The sequence below is a fragment of the Equus caballus genome, chromosome 8, assembly GCF_041296265.1.
Source record: "Equus caballus isolate H_3958 breed thoroughbred chromosome 8, TB-T2T, whole genome shotgun sequence".
Lineage (NCBI taxonomy): Eukaryota > Metazoa > Chordata > Mammalia > Perissodactyla > Equidae > Equus > Equus caballus.
In genome coordinates this window covers 25,035,008-25,056,810 of record NC_091691.1, presented here as the reverse complement: position 1 = coordinate 25,056,810, position 21,803 = coordinate 25,035,008, and the positions used below count along the sequence as shown (strand labels likewise).

The 21,803-nt window shown below is 36.4% G+C and overlaps 2 protein-coding genes across 7 annotated transcripts in view; one reads left to right on the top strand and one right to left on the bottom strand.

The window, feature by feature from the left end:
* KNTC1 (kinetochore associated 1) overlaps positions 1 to 2,070 on the bottom strand; it is a 73,807-nt gene extending 71,737 nt beyond the window's left edge. Inside the window, exon 1 of the mRNA XM_023647239.2 lies at positions 1,839 to 2,070. The gene's annotated coding sequence lies outside the window, so the exon portion shown is untranslated. The remainder of the gene's footprint in view (positions 1 to 1,838) is intronic.
* Positions 2,071 to 2,138: 68 nt separating this feature from the next.
* RSRC2 (arginine and serine rich coiled-coil 2) lies at positions 2,139 to 19,423 on the top strand. Of its 6 annotated transcripts, none has more exons than XM_070220334.1 (11): positions 2,180 to 2,335; positions 6,328 to 6,484; positions 7,672 to 7,715; positions 8,525 to 8,602; positions 10,197 to 10,409; positions 11,294 to 11,497; positions 12,068 to 12,190; positions 14,658 to 14,737; positions 16,637 to 16,869; positions 17,343 to 17,432; positions 18,435 to 19,423. In XM_070220334.1, the coding sequence occupies exons 4-11, from the start codon at positions 8,595 to 8,597 to the stop codon at positions 18,612 to 18,614; spliced, it is 1,131 nt and encodes a 376-aa protein (XP_070076435.1). In that variant the 5' UTR covers positions 2,180 to 2,335; positions 6,328 to 6,484; positions 7,672 to 7,715; positions 8,525 to 8,594; the 3' UTR covers positions 18,615 to 19,423. The 6 variants fall into 6 exon arrangements, with proteins under 6 accessions (XP_023503009.1, XP_070076433.1, XP_070076434.1 ...); XM_070220335.1 differs by having other exon boundaries at positions 2,210 to 2,335; positions 16,640 to 16,869; XM_023647241.2 differs by lacking the exon at positions 8,525 to 8,602 and having other exon boundaries at positions 2,139 to 2,335; positions 10,219 to 10,409.
* The last annotated feature ends 2,380 nt before the right edge of the window (positions 19,424 to 21,803 follow it).

Sequence of the window (21,803 nt, the reverse complement as noted above, 5' to 3'; positions counted from 1 at the left end):
TAGCTTGAAATTATAAGTTTTCATTTGAAATAAACCTTTAATCAGTAGAGCAATAAGTAGCAAAATATCTGAAGTCAGACTGTCTGGGATATCTTAGGATGGTAAAGTTTCAAATGAAATTTTAAAAAATGTCCATGCATGTTTTCAGTATTGTTGTATAAATGAAAACAATAACGGGGGGTGGGGGGGAAGAAAAAATTAGATTAGGTTTCTGACTGGACCAGAGAGTATATTTGTAACCAGAGGAGAGTCACTTAACCATCTCCTCAGCAAAGATTTACATAACTCATTTCATGTGTGGTCTGGGTGGGGGTAGAATACCAAATTGAAAAACAACCCCTGGGTCAAGACTATTAGTGGGGAACAAGAACCAAATAATTACAGTTGTTTTGATAAGTGCTAGCAGAAATGTTTTAAAATCTATAGAAGTACAGTAAGCGAAGGAATAATTTTTGACTTGGTGCTCTTTCACATTTCCTAGCCAGTTGTCCTTGAGCAAGTAACTTAATCTTTCTGTTCCTCAAGTCTCTAACCTACAAAACAGGAATATCGTTGTAGATAACTGAAAAGGTTATGAGTTTTAAACACTCACAGAACAATGCTTGGTTCATGGCAAGCAATCAATTTTAAGAGTTAACTTAATTATTATTGTTATCGGATGCACATAACATTTGGGCTAGGAACTTAAGGTCATAGGAGCTTTTTAAGTGCAGGAAGAATTCTCACTAAGAGTGTAAGCGAGGGTGCAGAAACAAAGCACGTTGCGACAGACAGTAGTTTTAGTGACTGGCATTTGGGTGGGAGGTGGGAAGAGATTAAGACAGGAGTGACAGGTTGGAGTGAACACTTTTATGGGTTTCCGTGTCCCATATCTGTAAAAGTAGAGAAATATTATCAACCTCCCATGGCTGTCACACTCACTCATTCAACAAATGTTTACTGACTACTATATGCCAGGCACTGCTCTAGGAGCTGGGAATACAGCTGTGAAGACAGAAAAGGTCTCTGTCATTACGAAGTCTATATTCTCGTAGGAAGGACAGACCAAAATAAAACAGTTAACACATACTGAGTATGCAAGATAGTTTTGACTGCTTTACTCATTTAATCTGCACAACCCATTTTACAGCTGAGAAACACGAGTCAGGGATTAAATAAATGGCCAAGGTCACCTAAAGCGAGTAAATTATGTAGCTAGACAAGACTCAAATCCGCGCCTGCTATTAACTGTTAGACTGCCTCCCTACAAAAAGATAAGTTAACGCACAATTACCAACCATGCTAAATGTTTGGAAGCAAACAGGGCTCAGATGGATGGGAGGGAGGAGGGCCGCGTAAGAAGCACCTGTTTGGGAAAGGAAGGAGATGACCTCTGAACTAAGACCCGAATAGCAAGAAGCGAACTATGCAAAGCTCAGGGGGAGGAGCGATGCACGCCGAGGGCAAAGGCTCAGAGGCTGGAACGAGTTTGAGGCGGCTGCCCGGGCACAGCAAGAATGCAACAGTCTGGGAGCCAAAAGAATCCTCGACTTCAAGATTGGGTTTTACAAGAGAGGAAAGCTACTAAGCAGACGAGTGACATGATAGGATTAACGATTTGAGACCACTCTGGCTGCTAGGTGGAGAATAGATTAACGAATTAAGCAAAATGAAAACTGTCAGTTAGGCCTCCGTGCATAAACGCTCTCAGCTGGACCCTGGGGCCAGCAAGAACCGACTCCGACCTCTCTCCCGCCAGCCTCTTGAGGGGAAAACACCCCGAACTGAGCTGAGGCCGCTGCTACTTCGACCTGAACCCACCCGCAGATCCCTACAGCAGCGCAGCTTCCGCTCCTCACCTGCAACTGAAGAAACTAAAGAGGAACGCTCAAATTAATCGCCCCTCTTCCCGACTCCCATAACCACCCCTAATCTCTTCAGGGGCCGTCCCATGAGTTTAAATTGGCGGGAGAACACCAAGCCCAACCCCTTTTACGGCGGCCGGAGAAGGCCAAGATTGCTTTTGAATCGAAATAGGACGTCGCCCCTCCCTTAAATTTTACCCATTCTGATCAGCGCGTTACAGGGTGTATTCTTGGCCCCGCCCTCCTTCCTTACACGCCCCCTTAGAAAAGTACAACCAATCACCGCCTCGAACCGCGTTGCTATAGAAACTCTTATCACCACCCCTTTTCCTCCCAGCAAGCTGTGCGACGCGCCGGGCCTCATCCCTTTTGTGCCATCCGGGTCTCTCGCGCGAGCGATTTAGTCTGTGGCGAAGCGTCTTGGCGGCCGGTATTGTTGAAAGCGGCGAGTGGAGGCGCCGCGCTAGCGGCCAGGACTCTGGACTATGGCGGTAGGTGCTGAATCTGAGTTTAAAGCCGTGGATATTTTTCTACCACTCTCCAAAGAATGGGTGAACGGTTCCCAGAGCTGTTGTCCGCGCGCGTGTGTGGACAAAATGGCGCCGCGGCCTTCTTCTGCGCCCGCCATCATGGCTGCCTGCCGTAGGGAGGGGGAATAAGGCGGTGTCGGTGGGGGTGGGGAGCCGCAGGGAGTGTCTTTTCTTCCAGAACTTTCCTCATCTCTTTCCCAGCTCTGTCTTCTTTTCAGGCCACAGAACTGCCCCCAGTTTCGCTTAGTCGCTCTGGCTAGTGATTTGTATTGAGTTTCTTGAGGGCTTGGGAATTTATGTTGGCAATGGGGAAGGACCGGGGAAAAGAATGGGGAGCAGGGGTCGTCTCTGAAAAGTATTGTGTCAGAAAGGCGGTGTCTGTAAGAGACGGAAGGGGTGAAGAGAACAGTCTCGTACCGATAGTTTTTCCCTTCCCTCAGTAAGATGGTTCTGGTTGCATAATTTTGATTTAGTGTTCCGTCTATGAAAACCTTAGTTTATTCCTAAGGAGCTGGGGAAGGTGTTGCTGAAAGGGAGTAAAAATTCGACTTCATTAGGAGAGGGCTTTGGAACTACGAATTCTGATTGATGCTCCGTTTCCGAAGCGGCTCGTGATGTAATAATTTTGAATGAATTATCTTTGAGAAGTATTATCATCAAGCCCTATCTTTGGCGTTGTTCCTTTAAGAACCTTTCATTGGCCCATTTAATTTTAAATAAAAACTACAGTTCTTAAATTACCTTCTCTGAACAGTAAGCGTGTTTTGGGTATCAGATGCCCAATCTTAATGGATCGTGTTATTGTGTGGTTACTTCGTTTTTACTTATCCTGTTAAAAGAAAAATGCAAGCGTTTTGCGTTCCTTTCCACCGCCTGAAGTTTTCTCATTTTCAAAAGTAAATAAGACTATTAAACATAACGAAAAGTTTTTAGTTTACTCTTTCTGATCATTAGGGTATCAGGAATTAGGATGGTTTTCTGCGCCCCCCCCCCCCATACCTAAGTGAATTTAAAACCGATTTTTCTTTCATAAGGTGTCAAACACCTGACAGGCATTTGGTATTTGTGCAGCTAATCGATTTAATGGTTTCCTTTGTTTAGTATTTGGGGCCTCTTAATGTAGTTTAAAGAATAGTAGTATTTACTTGGGCTCAAATATTTTTACAAAATGAAATCGATTCAAACATTTGTTTCTGTAGTGCCTTGTTCAATAGACAGGATCCCCTGGAGAAGTGGCCTAGTATTAAATCCAGTGTTCCTTCTTTGCACTGGAAAAAGATTTGTATGCTTTGTCTTCAGCGTTATTAGGTTTTAAACAATATGTAATTTTAAGAAACAGTGGTGGCTTTCTAATAGAGCAAATGCTAGAGTGGAGGGCAGTTTTGCAGTTAGTATTTAAGATTTATCTGTAGAGTCCTACTAAATTGAAATAAAGCTTAGAAATTTTCTGGGAAATTTTAATATTCAATTGATTTTTAAAATTTGAATACTTTCATTATGCTACTATAAAATATCCTCATGGAAATAAAAGTTCTGCACGAGCTAAGTGGCTGCCTATCATTCGCATCTATTTAGTGATAGGATGGTTTTCGTTGTCGTCCTGTTGTGTGTTCAGGTGAAAAGGGCTGCTTGGAGTAAGTTGTTAGCCTCTATCACAGAGCGCCTTCCCTTAAACCCAGGTCATTTCTCTTCCCTGTTGGCAGGCTTCTGTGATGTTAAGCATTGATTGAAAACATTTACTGTCTGGGAGAGATGCTGACTTTTCTGTGGGGAGATTGTTTTCACTTCTAGTCCCGATCTCTGTCAAAGTGAATGAGATATGCCACTGTTTCAGGAATGCTGTCTGGCAGAAAAATGGCACGTGCAGAGAAGTGACAGCAGTGCTTAAAGTTTTTTGCAATTGCTTTTATTTTACCAAGTATTGGCTTTACCAACACTTAACACATCATACGTGTGTCTGAAATAGTCCTTAAGGATAATAGTGAGACCAAGAATGAAAGAAAATAATCAATTGTAGTTGTGAAAATCAGGGTCATTCTTAATTGTGCTGATACTGCATCATTTGTTAATAGTGGACAGCAAAGAGAGTACCATCTTAGGCGAGTCAGCTAATGTTGCTGGATCTCATCTTTAAAATGAGAAAGTTGAAGTCGATTCTAAGGGATGAAAGCCTTTCAGCACAAAAATTTTATGATTCCAGAGATCAACCATACATAGAAAACTGGAGGAGCACATATGCTTGAATGAGACCTTGCCAGTACTTAGTTGCTTACGTCTGTTTCTTAATTTTGTTTTGTTTGTACCATTGTTAGAGGCTTAACAGATAGTTTGTTTTTCATCCCAACTAAGCTGTAAATCCTTTCTTTTAATTTATCCTTTTTATTCCTGGAATCTAGCATCGAGTTTGGCACACTGTTGACCCTCAGTAAACAAGTGTTGAAGTAATGCAACCTCTCACACCTCGTTTGTTAAGATACTCCCCATTTAGTTTATTCAGTGTTGGTTTCCTGGACTAATCTTCCAAAGGGAAAGAGAGTTCATTACCATGTGGTTATTCCTCCTGCTGAGAACGTACAATGATTTGCTGTTTATCCACTCCAGATTTCTTTTGTAAAGGGCAAGATAGTAAATATTTTAGACATTGTGGACCACATAACAGCTTCTGTCACATTCCTTGCTTGCTTGCTTGCTTTAACAACCCTTTTAAAAACGTTAAAACTATTCTTAGCCAAGGGTCAAGGGCCATAGTCTGCCAACCTTTGTCCTAAGTAATCGACCCTCCAGGCATATTGACCTATTTTCATATTTCCCCTCTGGTCAAATAGGTCACCACCATCCATCTTCCACATATTACTGGAAGTATTTTCCCTGCCTTTTATCAAAATTGGGAACTTTCAGATTCTAGTTTCTCCTTGAAGCTTTTTTCTGTGACTCATTTAAATCAATTTCTTCATTTGTGGTACTCTTGTTGTTTGTAATTTGGACCACACAGTTCAGTAAAGCCACAGAAATACTTTTTTTAATGGAAAAATAATAACTGGAATTTGTTTCTCAAACATTTATTGATTGATTTCTGTGCTGAGTACTATGTTATGAGCAAGGCAGGTGAAATTGCCTTCTGTAAACTGGAAAACAAAGAACTGATTCTCAGATGAAGGAGCTTACTCTTTGAGGTAAATCAGGTCTCTGGGAAAGAGTGTGTATGCTTGAGTACTGTTTTAATTTTTAAAAAAGTTATATTGTAATAACTTATAAAATGCTTTAAAGCAGAAACAACTTAATGTTTCCATAGCCCAGAGCATATGTGAGGAGAGGCAGACCATATATTGCAGCAGCACTGTGCCAAGGGGCTGTTTTCATTAAAGAGGGTTAATGAAATTAAGATTGGGTTCTCAGATAGGTAAGTTAATTTTCTGTTTATTCTTTTATAATATTTTAGAAGCGTTCTCTGCTGTTTTAAGATTTTCAGTCTTGAGTGTCTTCAACCTTTAACAACTCATTTAAAATGTCTTTTTAATTTATGCCAATTTAAAATAAAAATATTGGTAGTCAGCTAAATGAGTTCACAGATCTAAAATGGACTATATTTGCTCTGCTTGAATGTTTATTGGAAATACTTAGAACCTTTATTCCCCTCTTCCCCCATTGTTTTGAAAGTTATAAAAATAATGATTTAAAAAATTAAAGACACGTCAGTGTAACAACATGTCTCTCTTTGGTGTTGGGTTAGTCATTTCAATTTATTTAGATTTATTTATCAGGTACAAAGCATGTTTAGCTACTTGGAAATCAGCCATTCTGATTTACTGATTTTATTTCATTTTTATTTTTTTGCTTTTATTTTTATTTTATCTCAAGGATGACTATTTTCCCTCCCCTCCCTCTCTTTTAAGTAATTGGATACATTTTAAATGTAATTAGAAACTTATAATCATTTTTCTTTAAATTTTTAGGCTAGTGATACAGAACGAGACGGCCTAGCCCCAGAAAAGACTTCCCCAGATAGAGATAAGAAAAAAGAGCAGTCAGATGTATCTGTTTCTCCTAGAGCCTCAAAACATCATTATTCAAGATCACGATCAAGGTCAAGAGAAAGAAAACGAAAGTCAGGTATGAATTGTTGGAAATGGTGATTACCAGCATTTGTTATGATCCATGTAGACATGTGTATAAGACGTAAGTTTAGTTTATTGATGTAATTGATGTGTTCTTCCCAGTTGAAAAATGAATAATGAAAGTGAATTGGTAATTTTCTGGAGAATTTTTCAATTATGAAAAATACAAATGTCCTAATGCAGAGGTTTTATAACGTGTGCAAAGGCAAAAATATATGCTTAAATTTGTCATGGTAACTATTTGTTAACCCTAAGATGTTTAAGTTTCATTCTTTGAACGCTGGCAAAATAATATTTTAAAAGATGTAGTCTGGGCAGTGGTATATTATTCTGAATTTATTTAACATTCTTTGATGTAAATTGGAAGAACATTTTTAACTTTGTTTTTCTTTTTAACTTAATGTTAGAATATTTCTAAAGCAAGAGGTTTGACTGTTTTGAACTGCTCCTTGTTTACTTTTAAAAAACAACTGAGGTGGTATAGAAAGGATGGTGTTTTGCTATTAAAAAAAAAAAACAGTATTGTTACTTAATGAAGAGGTTAAGTGATAAGTAGAATAGTAACAAGTTTAAAAGTTTTAAGACCTGGGCTCTAGTTATTTGTCCTTTGCATGGATAATCATCTACAAAATGGTTGAAATAGAATTTTTATATATGTAAAACTAGACAGTATTATAACCAGTTTTGAGTGGAAATTTTTCTAAACTATAACATCCTTTTGAGTACTTAGAACATATCAAATGTCATTCAACCTATTTATTTTCTTTTGCCTTCTTTGTTTTGTTCTTAATTGTTAACCTCTGATAAGTCCTTTTATATATTTGATATGGACTAAGAAACAAGATGGGCTAGTCATAGAATGTTTTTTAAATACTAATACTCTGTAACCTCCTAAAAGACTATATCTGTTTTGACTTGCCATGGAACTTTTTTTTGCGTATTTCTGTGTCTCGGTTATATTCTGGTTTATTCAGATGGCTTGGTTTTTCGCATATGTACAGTATTAATATAGTAGAATAATCCCATCACTGCTGTAAAAACTATATTCTTTAGAAGATGACTAGTAAGTAGAATCTTTAGTTAGCCAAATGGACTGAAATTGTTCTTTATGTGAGTATTGGAATTTGTGTTTGAGATGCTTCTGTATTTTTGTTTATGGTGAATTTTTGTATGTATTCACAGATAACGAAGGAAGAAAACACAGGAGCCGGAGCAGAAGCAAAGAGGTAATTAACACTTTGTAGTGAATAGGCACTTTAAAATACTTATAAAGTATCTGGTAGAAATGTTTGTGTGAATATATATATTGTCAAGGTAAGTACCAAAACTTGAAATTTAAAAGGTTAATTGAGTTATAAAATAAGCATGATTTGGATTCATCATTTTTCAAGAAGATAGTTGTTTATGTGAAACGTTCATTCAAAAACTATTAATTTTATTATCTTGTGAAAATATTCACAATAAAAATTTCATATGAAGAATATAATTCGTTTTTTTAGCCCTGTCACACAGAGCTTCCATTAATCTGAGGTCCCGAGTGTCCTTATGCCTGACGACTGCTCAGGATTTTTAAGTAATAATCATCTTTAAGTAGCAATACCCTAGATATCTATGGGCTGCTTTCTCTTCATGGAAGGTAACAAGAGTCCTCTTTTCCTTAGTAAACTAGTTTAATTCCCCTAATAGTAGTATTGAATTTTGAAATAAAAGTGTCAGTGAGGGACAGCTGGAAAGGTGGCGGTGACAGCAAAACTTGAGGAAAAAGGCAGCTGCTGTGTTGCAGAGGAGTTAACTTGTTCACCCACCTGAGAAGACAAGGAAAGAGCCAACAAGGAAGAGCAGAAGTAGCAGCCAAAAAGGGAGGAGAAGAGTCTCATGGGGGCTGGGCAAGGGACTCCTAAAACAAGTGTGGGCAGGGACTTCACCTCTTCCCCTAATGGAAGCTCTGTTAAATTTTTAATTTAGGAGAGTTTTTGTGAAAATGACTATTTTGTTTAGCTCACATGATAACATTTCTATAATAAATCATACTCAGCGTGCTAATGCGCGAAGAGACTGAACTGAAGACGCTGCAGACTCAGATAGCAAAATAATAAGCCTACTTCATGATAAGGTAACTATTAGTCATTCAAACTCCTATTTCCCTTAAGTATATCTTAAATCAGTTAAGGGTTTTAATGGTTTTTTTTTTTTTTTTCATTATTAATAGTAATGTTATGTTTGGAAAATTGGTTTGAAATAAACTCTAAAACCTTTGGAAGTTAAACCGCTTAAAGCTTTTCCAGTTTGCTACTATATGGCAAAATCAAGGAAATACTGTTTTATCAGCTCTTAGAAAAGAGAACTGGCAATGAAACTAAAATTTAGATGTGTCTCCAGGTCTCTCATAACTTTCTGCAAAATAATAAATTACATATTATGATCCTTTTCAGATATGTCCTCATGCATGTTCCAAAATGTTTGGCTAAGTTTTTAGTTTTTAAGAAAAGTTAATCTTGAGTAGAAAGAAATATGCTATCGCCTATTTTGGGAAACATGAGATAATTGTCCTATTGTGGTGGAAAAGCCGTGGCCTGGGCATCAGAAGAACATGGGGTCTGGGTTCAGCTCTGCTACTGTGTAGCTTTGTGACTTTAGATCTTAGGTTAGTCATACATAAAGTACAGAATTAGAGAGTCTGAGTTCCTTCCAGCTTTAAAATTGTGATTCTGAGATGTCCAACATTTTAAGCTTTAGCTCCAAGATGGATTCGACAAATCTTAATGTGGGGAAATCTAGTATTTAGCACTTCCTAATTTAGTATGTGAGTGTAGAATGGAGACTTGATCATACAATTAATTTTAGCTCAGTCTCTGAATGCATATGTTGTAGAAGTGAAAGCCTTGGTTTTTAATCTTTGAGAGTATGGGGGAAGTGTGTATTGTAGAATGCTATAGGGATTAATTATGTTATACCTAGTTTGATTTCATAAAAATTAAAACAGATACGGTTGCCATTTTCTACCCTAGGTACATGAAAAATGTAATAGAACTCCAAGCCTGTTGGGATATTGCAAGATGAAAAGTGATTGCTTCACAGTTTAGACATTGGGAGAAAAATCAAGAGCCGTCTTGTAGAGAGGATGTGACAGTATAGCTATAAAAAGGACACTTCAACTCTGCGTAAAGTAATTTGAAATTGCAGAAAATATTAATACTTAGATGAATTTTACTTAGCTACCTAATTTGAAATGCGTTTTTCTGGTGCATTTCCTTGTGTCCTTATTGTCTTCATTATTGTTAATTTTTTAAACCTAATATTCTGTACTCTGGATTTAAAAGTTGATGTTTACACATTGTCTATTTCTCTAAAAGGTTTGTTGAAAAATTTAAAAGTTTTGTTATATGTGTACTTCCCTTATTCTTTTAGATTAAAGAAACATCAGTGATTCCTCTTTTTCTGACATAATGGTTTTTGAATATTATTTCAACTTCGAAAATTACTGTTTTAATTGCGGTATTGGAAATATTTGGGGGAGGAAACTGCATTTGGGGGGTTTATAAAGAAAAAGTAAAGTTAGTAATATATCTCTGCAACATTTGGGTGATGTGAAACTAGATCATTTTTTTTATTTGCCACACACTCCTAAGGTTACTAATGTTGCATCACAACATTTTTGTCTACTGATACCCATACTAACTCTCTTTGTTGCACTATTTTCCTGAAAGAACCAACTTCTTCTTAAAACAGGCAAGAAGACATGAATCCAAAGATAAGTCCTCTAAGAAACACAAGTCTGAGGAACATAATGACAAAGAACATTCTTCTGATAAAGGAAGAGAGCGGCTAAATTCATCTGAAAATGGTGAGGACAGACACAAACGCAAAGAAAGAAAGTCATCAAGAGGCAGAAGTCACTCAAGATCTAGGTCTCGTGAAAGGTGAGAAGTTTTGGTGTTTATAAGTCAGTGCCCCATAAAGAACTCCTAAATTACATAAAGCTCATTAACCCAGCAATACCCAAGAAAATCTTAGAGAATTGATATTTCTTGTTAACCTGACCTATCTCTTTGCCCACTAATGTCTGCTAATAGCTGAAGTCTTTGGGGCTTTGCTTTCTGATAAAGGCAAAAATGTCATCCAAGACTGGGGGATAAAGGATGATTATGATTAATATATTTAGTTAGCAACTATATATTTTTTTAACTTCTTGATTTATCTGTCTCTTGCAGTGAAAAAAATCATTGCTCACTATATTTTTGTAGTTTAAGCCAATATAACAGTGCTTTTACATTCCTGATGTAGGATTTGTTTGCTGCTAAACTCTAATCTAGACTTTGTTTTGTGGTATAGGTTAAAAGAGTTTTGAGAAAGTGGGTCACGGCTCAGATTTGTGGGATTTTTGTTTTTAAGAAGCCAATGCTTACCATATATTTAGAGGTTTCTGTGCGGAATGTATGTGTGTAGTATCAGATTCAGTCAAAATTTTTCAGTAGTAGATTAACTTGATTATCATTCTTAAATTTTATAAATACTTTGGTTAAGGCAATAAACTTTAAACTGTTAAACACAATCTTAAGCTGGGATAGTATACGTTGTGTTTTTGACATGTTATAGCTTTACTGTGTTCCCTAGGAGCCATCATCAAACATGAAAAAGTCCATTTTTTGTTATAACCCCTTCCATTAAAAACCTCAATTATCCTTTCTATAACAGTACAGAGTAGTATGCCAGTCTTGATTGCATACACTACAGATAACTGATAATGTCTGTAATTGAAGACATCACTGTTAAGTGACTACAAATTTGTGTACTTGAATTTCAGGCGTCATCGTAGTAGAAGCAGGGAGCGGAAGAAGTCAAGATCCAGGAGTAGGGAGCGGAAGAAGTCAAGATCCAGAAGCAGAGAGAGGAAGAAATCACGATCCAGAAGCAGGGAAAGAAAACGTCGGATCCGATCCCGTTCCCGCTCGAGATCAAGACATAGGCATAGGAGTAGAAGCAGGAGTAGGACAAGGAGTAGAAGTCGGTAGGTGTTCATCATTTTCAATAAAAATCAAATAGGCCCCTCACAGGGTCTGTTTTTCTTCTATCAATCTGAGAATATTAGATTATGGGTCTGAATCTTGTTTATAAATGATAAAATATTTTAATTGCATTCTGACCAATAAAGAACGAGCCTAAATACTTGTCTGGCATTCCTACATGTTCTCATTTGATCAGATCTATTGTGAAGTGCAGGTAAGCATAGTTCTATTAAAATGACTTCAGTTGTTTTGAACACTGAATTCATTATGTTAATTTTGTAATCACAATACAGTCATGCCTTGCTCAACAACAGGGATACGTTCTGAGAACTGCGTTGTCGGGCGATTTTGCTGTCATGCGAACATTATAGAGTATGCTTACCCAAACCCAGATGGTATAACCTACCACTCATCTAGGCTGTGTGGTACTAATCTCATGGGACCGCTGTTGTATATTTGTTTCAACATTGATCAAAACATTGTTAGGTGATGCCTGACTGTAATTGATTTTGATTCAACAACGTAATTAGTCCTTGGCTATACTGAGGTATGTAAAATATGATTTATTACAGTGATCGAAAGAAGAGAATTGAGAAACCAAGAAGATTTAGCAGAAGTTTAAGCCGAACTCCCAGTCCACCTCCCTTCAGAGGCAGAAATACAGCGATGGATGCACAAGAAGCTTTAGCTAGGAGGTGTGTATGTTGTTATTTGATGCATTTTTTCCTTTCACAACTTCAAGTAGATACTCAATTGTGTGGACAAAGTGAGTACTTTGAGTCAGAGGAAATTCCAGTAATTAATCTAACCGTGACTGCTGGGGCATCTTTGTGATCTGGAAGTAAGGGCTTGTCAGTTCTCACTCTTAAACGTTGAGTTGTTCCCACAGCAGGGCAGATTGTCGGATCTGCAGCAGTTCCTCTTTGCTTCGTGATTAACTGATTCATTCTTCTCAAATCCGGTCTCCTAAATATTTTGTTTGAAGTTCAAACTGTTTTTTAAATCTTACGGGAGAGCTGTTAATTTTGCCTCTAAAACTGCTCTGTGTTTACTTTTTTTCTTCCTCAAAACAGTCTGAAAGAAGAAGTAGAATTCTGTCAATAGTTGTCTTATTTTGAAGGTGGCAAATAATAAACATTATAAGCCAATTTATTTGCTCCTGTAAATTTCACTGCTGCTAGCATAAGGAGATCATTGTATTTTTTAGTTTTTTAATATTTCTAGGATGAATGATTCTGGGACTACACACACAGGGCTGGGCTGTCTGACTGAAATCTGCAAAACCATTGAAAGAATTGCCTCATATAAAGAGGCAAGAAATAAAGTAAAATCCAATTGCTTCTTTGCAGGTTTTCCCATATTCTGAAAACTATACGCTTGATTTTGATTTTTTTCTTTATGAAATTGAGTTTGTATTTTTTTTTCATTACAAACATACAGTTATCACAATGTAACCTGATGAGCTGCTGCCCTGTGAACCCAGCCTGGCAGAAACTCCAGCTGAACAGCAGCAGCAGCAGCAAAGGTGTGAGCTCACCCCTTCTTCATTCCATTCACCTTAGTGAATGGTGTTAGTTCCAAACCTGCAATGGCCATTTTAAGTATGCAGCCAGTAGTAGTCAATTATATTTTCTTTCTGAAACTAAAATCAAAAAAATTAGGAAATAATTTGCTGTAGCATCTGGACAGATTTACAAAGAATGGTTCATTAACTCTGACCAGTATTTTTTAAGCCCTAAAATTTTCTCTTATTTATTATGAGTTTGTTTATTGTGTTTTAATTTTTTGATCTTAGTAAAGCTGAAGCTGTTACTAGCATCTAAAAGTTTTTTGACTTAAAATGACAAATCTACTTAGTGATTTTCAGGTGACGAGTTTATGTGAAATACTCTAATTTCAGAATTCCAGACTACTCATTGGCACCTTGAAATTTGAAGGGAAGTCTTTTGTTAATAAAGAACTATGTAGACCATTTTTTGTTTGTTCCTTTTTTGTTTTTAGATAAGGACAGAGTTTTAAAACTGTTTTAGAAATATTTTTAATATCTATGAAGCTGCACTTTAGTGTCACCCCTAATCAGAAACTTTTATTCCTCAGGACAAGGTCAAGTCTATCCTGTATCTTTCTTGCATATGTACTCAATAAAAGGAATAAAATTATAGATTATTCTGTTCCTTTTATGTAAATGTCAGCAGTTGTTCGAACAAATGCCAATTTACTACCACTATATTTTACTGCCCATAGCTCCCCAAAACAAAACAAAAAAAAACCTTTTCCCCAGTCCTTTCCCCTTTATACTATATTAGAGGAGGAAGGTGTGGTGGTTAAACTTATGATTGGTAAATCACAGAATTCTTCAAAGAAAAGGAATTTCTTTTTCAGGAATCATTATGAAGATGATATTACTTAGGATTTGCTATGTGTATTCATTAGTGAGTTTAGTGTGAACCAGAATTTGTTTTTATTTTCTTTTGGAATGAATTTGTGCTTCACGTTTCCAGTTCCTTGCTGCCAAAAGTAATTTGCTAATATCGAGGGTTTTTCTACCATTTTATTGGATTATAGAGAATGGCATTTAGGGTTTGCTTTCTTTTTTTTCAGTTTTGGCTTTTAAATTTTTATTGAATTGAAGACTATATGCTAAAGTCTGTTTAAATACAAAAATCATTATCTGCATGTTTTGATTGGCCTTATCCTGTGTCAGCCTCCCCCAAGAAGCATTTAGGTAATTCTGTAAATATTGTTTACTGCTTAACATGCATTAAGATTTACTTGGTTCTCAATATGTTATTAGCAAGATTTAATTTTATTCTTTTTTCTGTAACCAGCACTGATAAGGTTGAATAATTTTTATTTATTTATTTTTACCATTCTCTCTGGGAACTGTGTATATAAATACTATTCCGGTTTTTGGATATTTAGTGAACTAAAAACATGTTTAAAATCAGTATTGAAATATTCTTTAACTGTGACTGATACTGTCTTAAGAATGATTGCTTTTTTCCCCACATGCAGATATCTATTTGGGGAAGGTGTTAATTTAAAATTCTATATATAAAGTGTTTTATGTCTATGCATGTGTACGTGTAGAGAAATAGCAAGATAAATACTGGTTTTATATTGTTATTTTAAATTTATATTGTTTTAAATTGTCTTTGACAGATTGGAAAGGGCAAAGAAATTACAAGAACAGCGAGAAAAGGAAATGGTTGAGAAACAAAAACAACAAGAAATAGCTGCAGGTAATTTTTTTATTATGGAAGTATATGGAATTTCTCTGTGGAAAATTTGAGAAGTTTAGAAACGTAATAGGAAGAAAATCACCCATGGTCTCTACTACCCAACAGTACATCATAAACGTATTTTTTTATTACTGTAATATGAACATCTTATTTTTAGTCTTGCTTCCCTACCTCATAAAATCTTTTCCCCTTTTTTTTGAATGTTTTGAGGGGTTTAAAAATAATTTTTTTTCCCTTTTTCTACCCAGAGCCCACCAGTACACAGTTGTATATTTTAGTTGTGGGTCCTTCTAGTTGTGGCATGTGGGACGCCACCTCAGTATGGCTTGATGAGCAGTGCTACATCCCCACTCAGGATATGAACCGGAGAAACCCTGGGCCACCGAAACAGAATGTGCAAACTTAACCTCTCGGCCACGGAGCCAACCCCCTACTCTGTAAAATCTTCATGCATATGTATTTCTGACTTGTTTGATGCAGATAATTTTGAAAAGTAAATAGTGACTACTCTTATTTATGTGGCACTTTAGCCATCACTGCACATCTTTTAGTTATGATTTTGGAAATGTAGTATATTAAAGATGAACTGTGTATTGTCTTACTATTTAAGAAATCAGGGGCTGGCCCAGGGGCTGAGTGGTTGGGTTCGCACGCTCTGCTTTGGCGGCCCAGGGTTTCGCCGGTTCGAATCCTGGGTGTGGACATGGCACCGCTCATCAGGCCATGCTGAGGCGACATCCCACATGTCACATCTAGAAGGATCCACAACTAAAAATACACAACTGTGTACAGGGGGGCTTTGGGAGAAAAAGGAAAAAAAAAAAATCTTATCAAAAAAAGAGTTTTTAGGTATAACATGAACATTGTCTCTGGATGATTAAAGGTGATCACAGAGTTTACTGTTGAATTGTATGAAATATAATTTGCAAAGTGTCTTGTTTTTTGATATTGCTAGTAAATAGTGGTACTTTTTAAAATAATCTAAAACTGCTGTTTTGTCAATACATAATTATAACAGTTTTCATAACTGGATTCCCATAATGTTAGTAATTTAAGGACTTTTTAAGCTTATATTTTGGACTGATAGAAAAATATGTCATTAGAACAATCTTTTTACAGATTGACTCAACCACTTTAAAATGGAAATAGCAGGCATGGCACTTAACTTTTATAGAGTTGGGCTTAGTATCTGTTTAATGTGCATAATACCTGTTGAATGTTTTTATGTTTATTTTAATCTTTTTGGTGAGGAAGATTGGCCCTGAGCTAGCATCTGTCGCCAATCTTCCTCTTTTTGCTTGAGGAAGATTGTCACTGAGCAAAAATCTTTGCCAATTTTCCTCTGTTTTGTATGTGGGACACCACCACAGCATGCCTTAATGAGTGGTGTGCAAGTCCACGCCTGGGATCCGAACCTGTGAATCCCAGGCCACTGAAGCAGAGTGAGCACTGCACCACTGGGCTGACCCCCTTGCTTAATGTTTTTAAATGTTTATTAGGAGTTTCAAATGAGATGTCTGTGAAATCATTTCTTAAGCTATAAAGAACTATACAAATAAAAGTTTTTACTGCGTTGTAAGTTTAGCTACAGGCACCATAGTTTGTTTCCATTGAAATCATATACGTTTTTACTATTTGCAGAATTCTGTTTGTCCTCAGAGAAATAGATGAAGTTTTGGTGTATATGTAAGGGATCATAGAGATACATCCATCGATGAATACATTCGATAAATGTTTGCTAAAGTGTTATTTGCTTTGTAAGCTAAAAATCATTTCTTTATATTTGGTGAAAATATCCTGCCTTTCTGCAGATTAGTAGCTTATATTAAAAAAATTGTATTACTGTAGATCAGGTTTGTTTTAGTTAGGCTTAATATCCATATTCATCTCCTCTTTCAGCAGCTGCAGCTACTGGAGGTTCCGTTCTCAATGTTGCTGCCCTTTTGGCATCAGGAACGCAAGTAACTCCTCAGATAGCCATGGCAGCTCAAATGGCAGCCCTGCAAGCTAAAGCTTTGGCAGAGACCGGAATAGCTGTACCTAGCTATTATAACCCAGCAGCTGTGAATCCAATGAAATTTGCTGAACAAGAGAAAAAGAGAAAGATGCTTTGGCAAGGCAAGAAAGAAGGGGTAAGTTCTCTTATTCCTTTTATAATTTATTTCTAAGTAGCAGTTGCTTAGAAAAACAAGTCTGAGTTGGAAAAGATCAGTTTCAGTGTATCTTTTTTCTGAGAACCCAACTGGAATAGTTTTATGTGCCACAAATATTTAATACTGGGGGGGAAATGCATGATGTAAGTCAAGCTTTCAAAGAAAATCAGTAGTACTGTGCATCTATTAAGGGTAAAGAGGCTCTTTAGCTTAGGTGTTTTTATAAAAACCTAAGTATTTAAGGTATAAAAAAAGTATTTTATGAAGTACTTCTATTTCTTTGCATCATTAATCTATAATAGAAACCTTAAAATAATTATAAACTTTTACATTGATAGAATGCCATAAGTGCTTTTGTTTCTTTTACTTAGACTGTATTAGGGAGAAATTTAATATCCTAATAAAAAATATTCAAGTTTTACATATTCTAAAAGCTCAGTGTTTCTTAACAGGACAAATCCCAGTCTGCTGAAATATGGGAAAAATTGAATTTTGGAAACAAGGACCAAAATGTCAAATTTAGGAAATTAATGGGTATTAAGGTGAGTTATACACTTTGTATTAAAATTAATGTTAACTTAGATTTTCAGGGTAACATTGGTTTTCAAAAATTATTTCGATGATGTGTCAACTTGGTATTTTCTAGTGCTTTTTTTGTTTATGTTCTCCAAATTAGTTTCGCAGAGTTAAAATATATTTTCATCACTAGTTGTCAATGCTAATTGTTCGATTTGAATTAACATGTTTGTTGATTATTACTGAGTTTTTATACCTTAGGTAAACCTTGTTTGACATTATAAGCTTCTTTTAGCAAATAAAAATGAAATTGTGAAAAGGAATTAATGAATTTGCTGAAAAAAATACTCTTCCATTTAAGGTTAACTGGACTTGGTGGGGTAGAATCTTCTTAATGTTTGAAGTTTCAAGGAATCTCTTTTTCAAAGATGTTGAAAATTGGTTTTTTGCTGAATGAAGTGTAAATAGACAAATACAGTATTAGATTTCATACAGCCACGTGGAAAGATCCACAAATGGTTTTTACTAAGGGAGTTGGTTTTTTATTGAAGGGTTATTTTATTAAAATAAGCTGCACTGAGCTGGCTAATCTTGAACATTCCAGAGGACCTTTGCATTTCCTGTTAGCCTTCCCTGCACTATTCTTCCATCAGCTACCTGCATGAGTATTTTTCTTATTTCTGGTTTCTGTTCAAATACCACCTTTTTAGAGTCCTTTCTCACCTGCTTTTTTTAAAGTAGCAAATACTCCATTTCCATTTACTACTGTACTTTTCTCTGAGGCATTTATTGATGCACTGTCTGGCATGTTCTACGTGTTCTTCCTTATGCCCACTAAGATTAAGTTGATTTTCGTTACATCCTGCTCTATCCCACTACTCCATAGATACTGAATGAGTGGATGGAAGCTAAGTAATTAGGGTCAAATATGTATCCTAAAGATGCAATTTACCAGTACTGTCAAGTGACAGCACTTTTTATTTCCATCTGAATCCATTTTAATAATACATTGCATGTCTGATATTTAGAGTGAAGATGAAGCTGGATGTAGTTCGGTTGATGAAGAAAGTTACAAGACTTTGAAACAACAGGAAGAAGTATTTAGAAATCTGGATGCTCAGTATGAAATGGCAAGATCACAAACACACACACAGAGAGGAATGGGATTGGGTTTCACATCATCAATGCGAGGAATGGATGCAGTTTGAAAAAGATCACGCTTAATGTTTGGGACTTTATAGACTTCTGGTTCTGATGTCAGTCCTTGTTCACCAAACAGCTAGCATTCTAGCTTGCATGGGTGTTGCATTGACTTTAATTTATTGAAAAATACGATTTTTTGTAAATATCAGATCAGTGATACTGGTGTTAGTGTTGTAATCAGGTTAAACCCACTTCCATTAAACTTGACAGGATTATAGAAGGACAATATTTTTTAGTTCATGAATTCTACTTTTCAAATATATAAAAGCTGCAGGTGGGATAAAATCTCATGTGGATTTTTCGTGTACGCTGTCTTGTGTACTTTTGTACTTAACCTTGTACAGTTATTTTCATCTCTTGAAACATGAGGAAATGTTATGTAGATGTTCTTTAGAAGATCTGGCCATTTGGTACATAACCCAGCACACATGAGCTGGGTGGTGGTGATAATAAAAATCGTTTTCTCAAAACTCGTGTTAATTTAAGTTACCGGAATTCTTATTTAAATTTGTTTTATGGTTTCTGTAGCATTTTGCAGTTGCTGTTAGAAAACACTGGCTAGAAATTCCTCTTTTTTTTTTTTTTTTTTTTTTAAAGAACAGTTAACTATACTACAGGCGATACCATGGTGAGCAAGAATGTAAAAGGAAGTTGGGAGGAGTAAAATTTATTAAAATAATACTGTTTTCTTACTATTATAAGGGACAGAATTGGTGTACAGTATTTGTTAAATATTCCATATGTTATTCAGGAAATAGATTAATACTTTAAAGGGATGTAAGCACTTTTATTTTAATAAAGTGCCTTATAACAAGTTCTTTGTATGCCCTTTGCTCATTATCCCTTTGAAGTCTTCTCTAGCATAAAGTACTAAAAGCATTAGGAAACTACTGTCACTCAACTGAATAGGGCTGTTGGGGGGGCGGACTACAGAACTCAGAGTTTGCTTTCATTACAACAAAGTCATAATTTTTAGCTTTCCCTAGAAAAATCCTTTAGAAAACATCTCCACGGTGTAGGAGCACAACAACAAGGGAAGAGTGCTTGGACTGGTGAAACTTATGCCTCTACTTTAAAGATCGGAGTCACTAAGTCTGGCTAGCTTGCTTGTTCGGCATGTTTTTGTGCTAAATGAAAACTAAGTGGTTGTGTTACAAGATTTTTAGTGTATTTTGGTAAATGTTTAAATTAGTGTTCCCAGAGCACAGTAATTCTGTGGAGAAATGAGTCTTCATGCTCCAGTGACAAAGTCAAGTTTCTGGGAAAATAACACCATGGTTTTTCGTTTTGGAGTCATCACAAATCCACATTTTTCAGTTTAGCTATACCTTCTCAAGTCAATTTAATTAAAAATTTTCATAGACAGGGCCGGCCTAGTGGTGCAGCGGTTAAGTTTGCACGTTCTGCTTCTCAGTGGCAGCCGCCCGGGGTTCGCCGGTTCGGATCCTGGTTGCGGATGTGGCACCACTTGGCAAAAGCCATGCTGTAGTAGGCGTCCCACATATGAAGTAGAGGAAGATGGGCATGGATGTTAGCTTAGGGCCAGTCTTCCTCAACAAAAAGAGGAGGATTGGCAGTTAGCTGAAGGCTAATCTTCCTCAAAAAAAAAATTTCGTAGGCTTGTAAGGCAGTGTGGATATGAAAGCACACATTAAGGAGTTATGTGTTTCTCTACAGTATTTTAGGAGCTGGTCATACATTATGAATGACAAGATCCATCCTGCATTCATCTAGAGCAGTAATTTTAAAAATTTTAGCTGAGTTCAAACAGATGAAACTAATTTTGATTTATTTAGTACACATTTAAAATAACGGTATTTTTCATTGAGATTTTACATTCTTATTTTCATACTTTTTAAACCGTGTGTATTTATATTTTAAGACATCCCAATTGGGACTAGTGACATTTAAAGTTATCGATAGCCACATGTAGCCAGGGGCAACCATATTGGACAATGCAGAGCTAGAGGGAAGCGCACAGGTGATTTTAAATTACATAATTAAACTTTAAGAAGCAATTATTAGAGTCCCAACAAGGTGGGAGACTACAGTTAACTGCTTGCCTCAATTGGAAATGAGTTTATAGGGGAGACATACTCGGTAATTTTTATCTGCTTAAATGTTTCCTTACCCCTTTTTCCTGGCTGTTACTGTGCTTTCGGTTTCAAAGCCTTGTCCTTCATGATGGATGTTTTGGCCTTTACTCTTGTAAGCAACAGGAACATAAGTTGCTGTCCAGATGATTTAAAGACATTGGCTAGGTGGGGCAGTAAGCAGAAGACCACACTAGGTGTGATGAACAGCGCCGGAACAGTTGGCTGTGAGGGTACCTTGGAAGGTAGAATAGGATTTGGTAGTTGTGTAGGTGTTGTGGAAGAAGGCCAATTGAAAGATGAGATTCCCACCCTAGATTATGGTGGATTTTTATTCTATTAAGCTTAGAAAACTTAAATACCATTTAAGAAGTAGATTGGTGGAAGGAGATGGAAACAAGCTGACTTATATATCTTTCCAGGTTAATCAGTATTTAAGCCAAAAGATGATTTAAGTATACACTTCAATATAATTCCTGTGGAACCCACTCCTAGTTCTCTCTCCGGCCATTTATCAGTTTCTGTAGTCTCATCTTCATCCCAGCCCTTTGAGTTTCTCAAGATGCAGTCCTAGGCTTTCTTTGTATTCTTCCTTATGTAATCTCATCCTCTATAAAAGTTTTATTTACTTTCCATAAAAACGGGCCAGCCAAATGTTAACCTTTAGTTCAAACATTTTCTCAGAGCTTTGCCCAAAGATCCAGCTGCCTAATATATACCTCCACTGGGGTCGCAAATTTTACTTTCACTGTACCAATGATGAACCAAAATGCTTCAAAAATTCCTTCACCAGTCCAGTTACTTCCTTGTTGCCTATAAGGATAAAATTGCCTCAAGGTACTACATAACCAACATAGAACTCCCTCTCTTTGCTCCCAAACCTAGTCCCCATATGTTGTTTTCTGTCTTAAATGATCATTTATTAACCAGTTTCTTAAGTGAGAAGCCAGCAAATATTCACAACTGTTCTTCTCCCAGTCTCCATATCCAACCCTTCAATTAGCTCTGTTGCTCTAATTTTATGTTTTGAATATCCTCTATTTCTAAATATCTGTAGATCTTCCTTGACATAATTATGGTGTTACATCCCAATAAACCCAT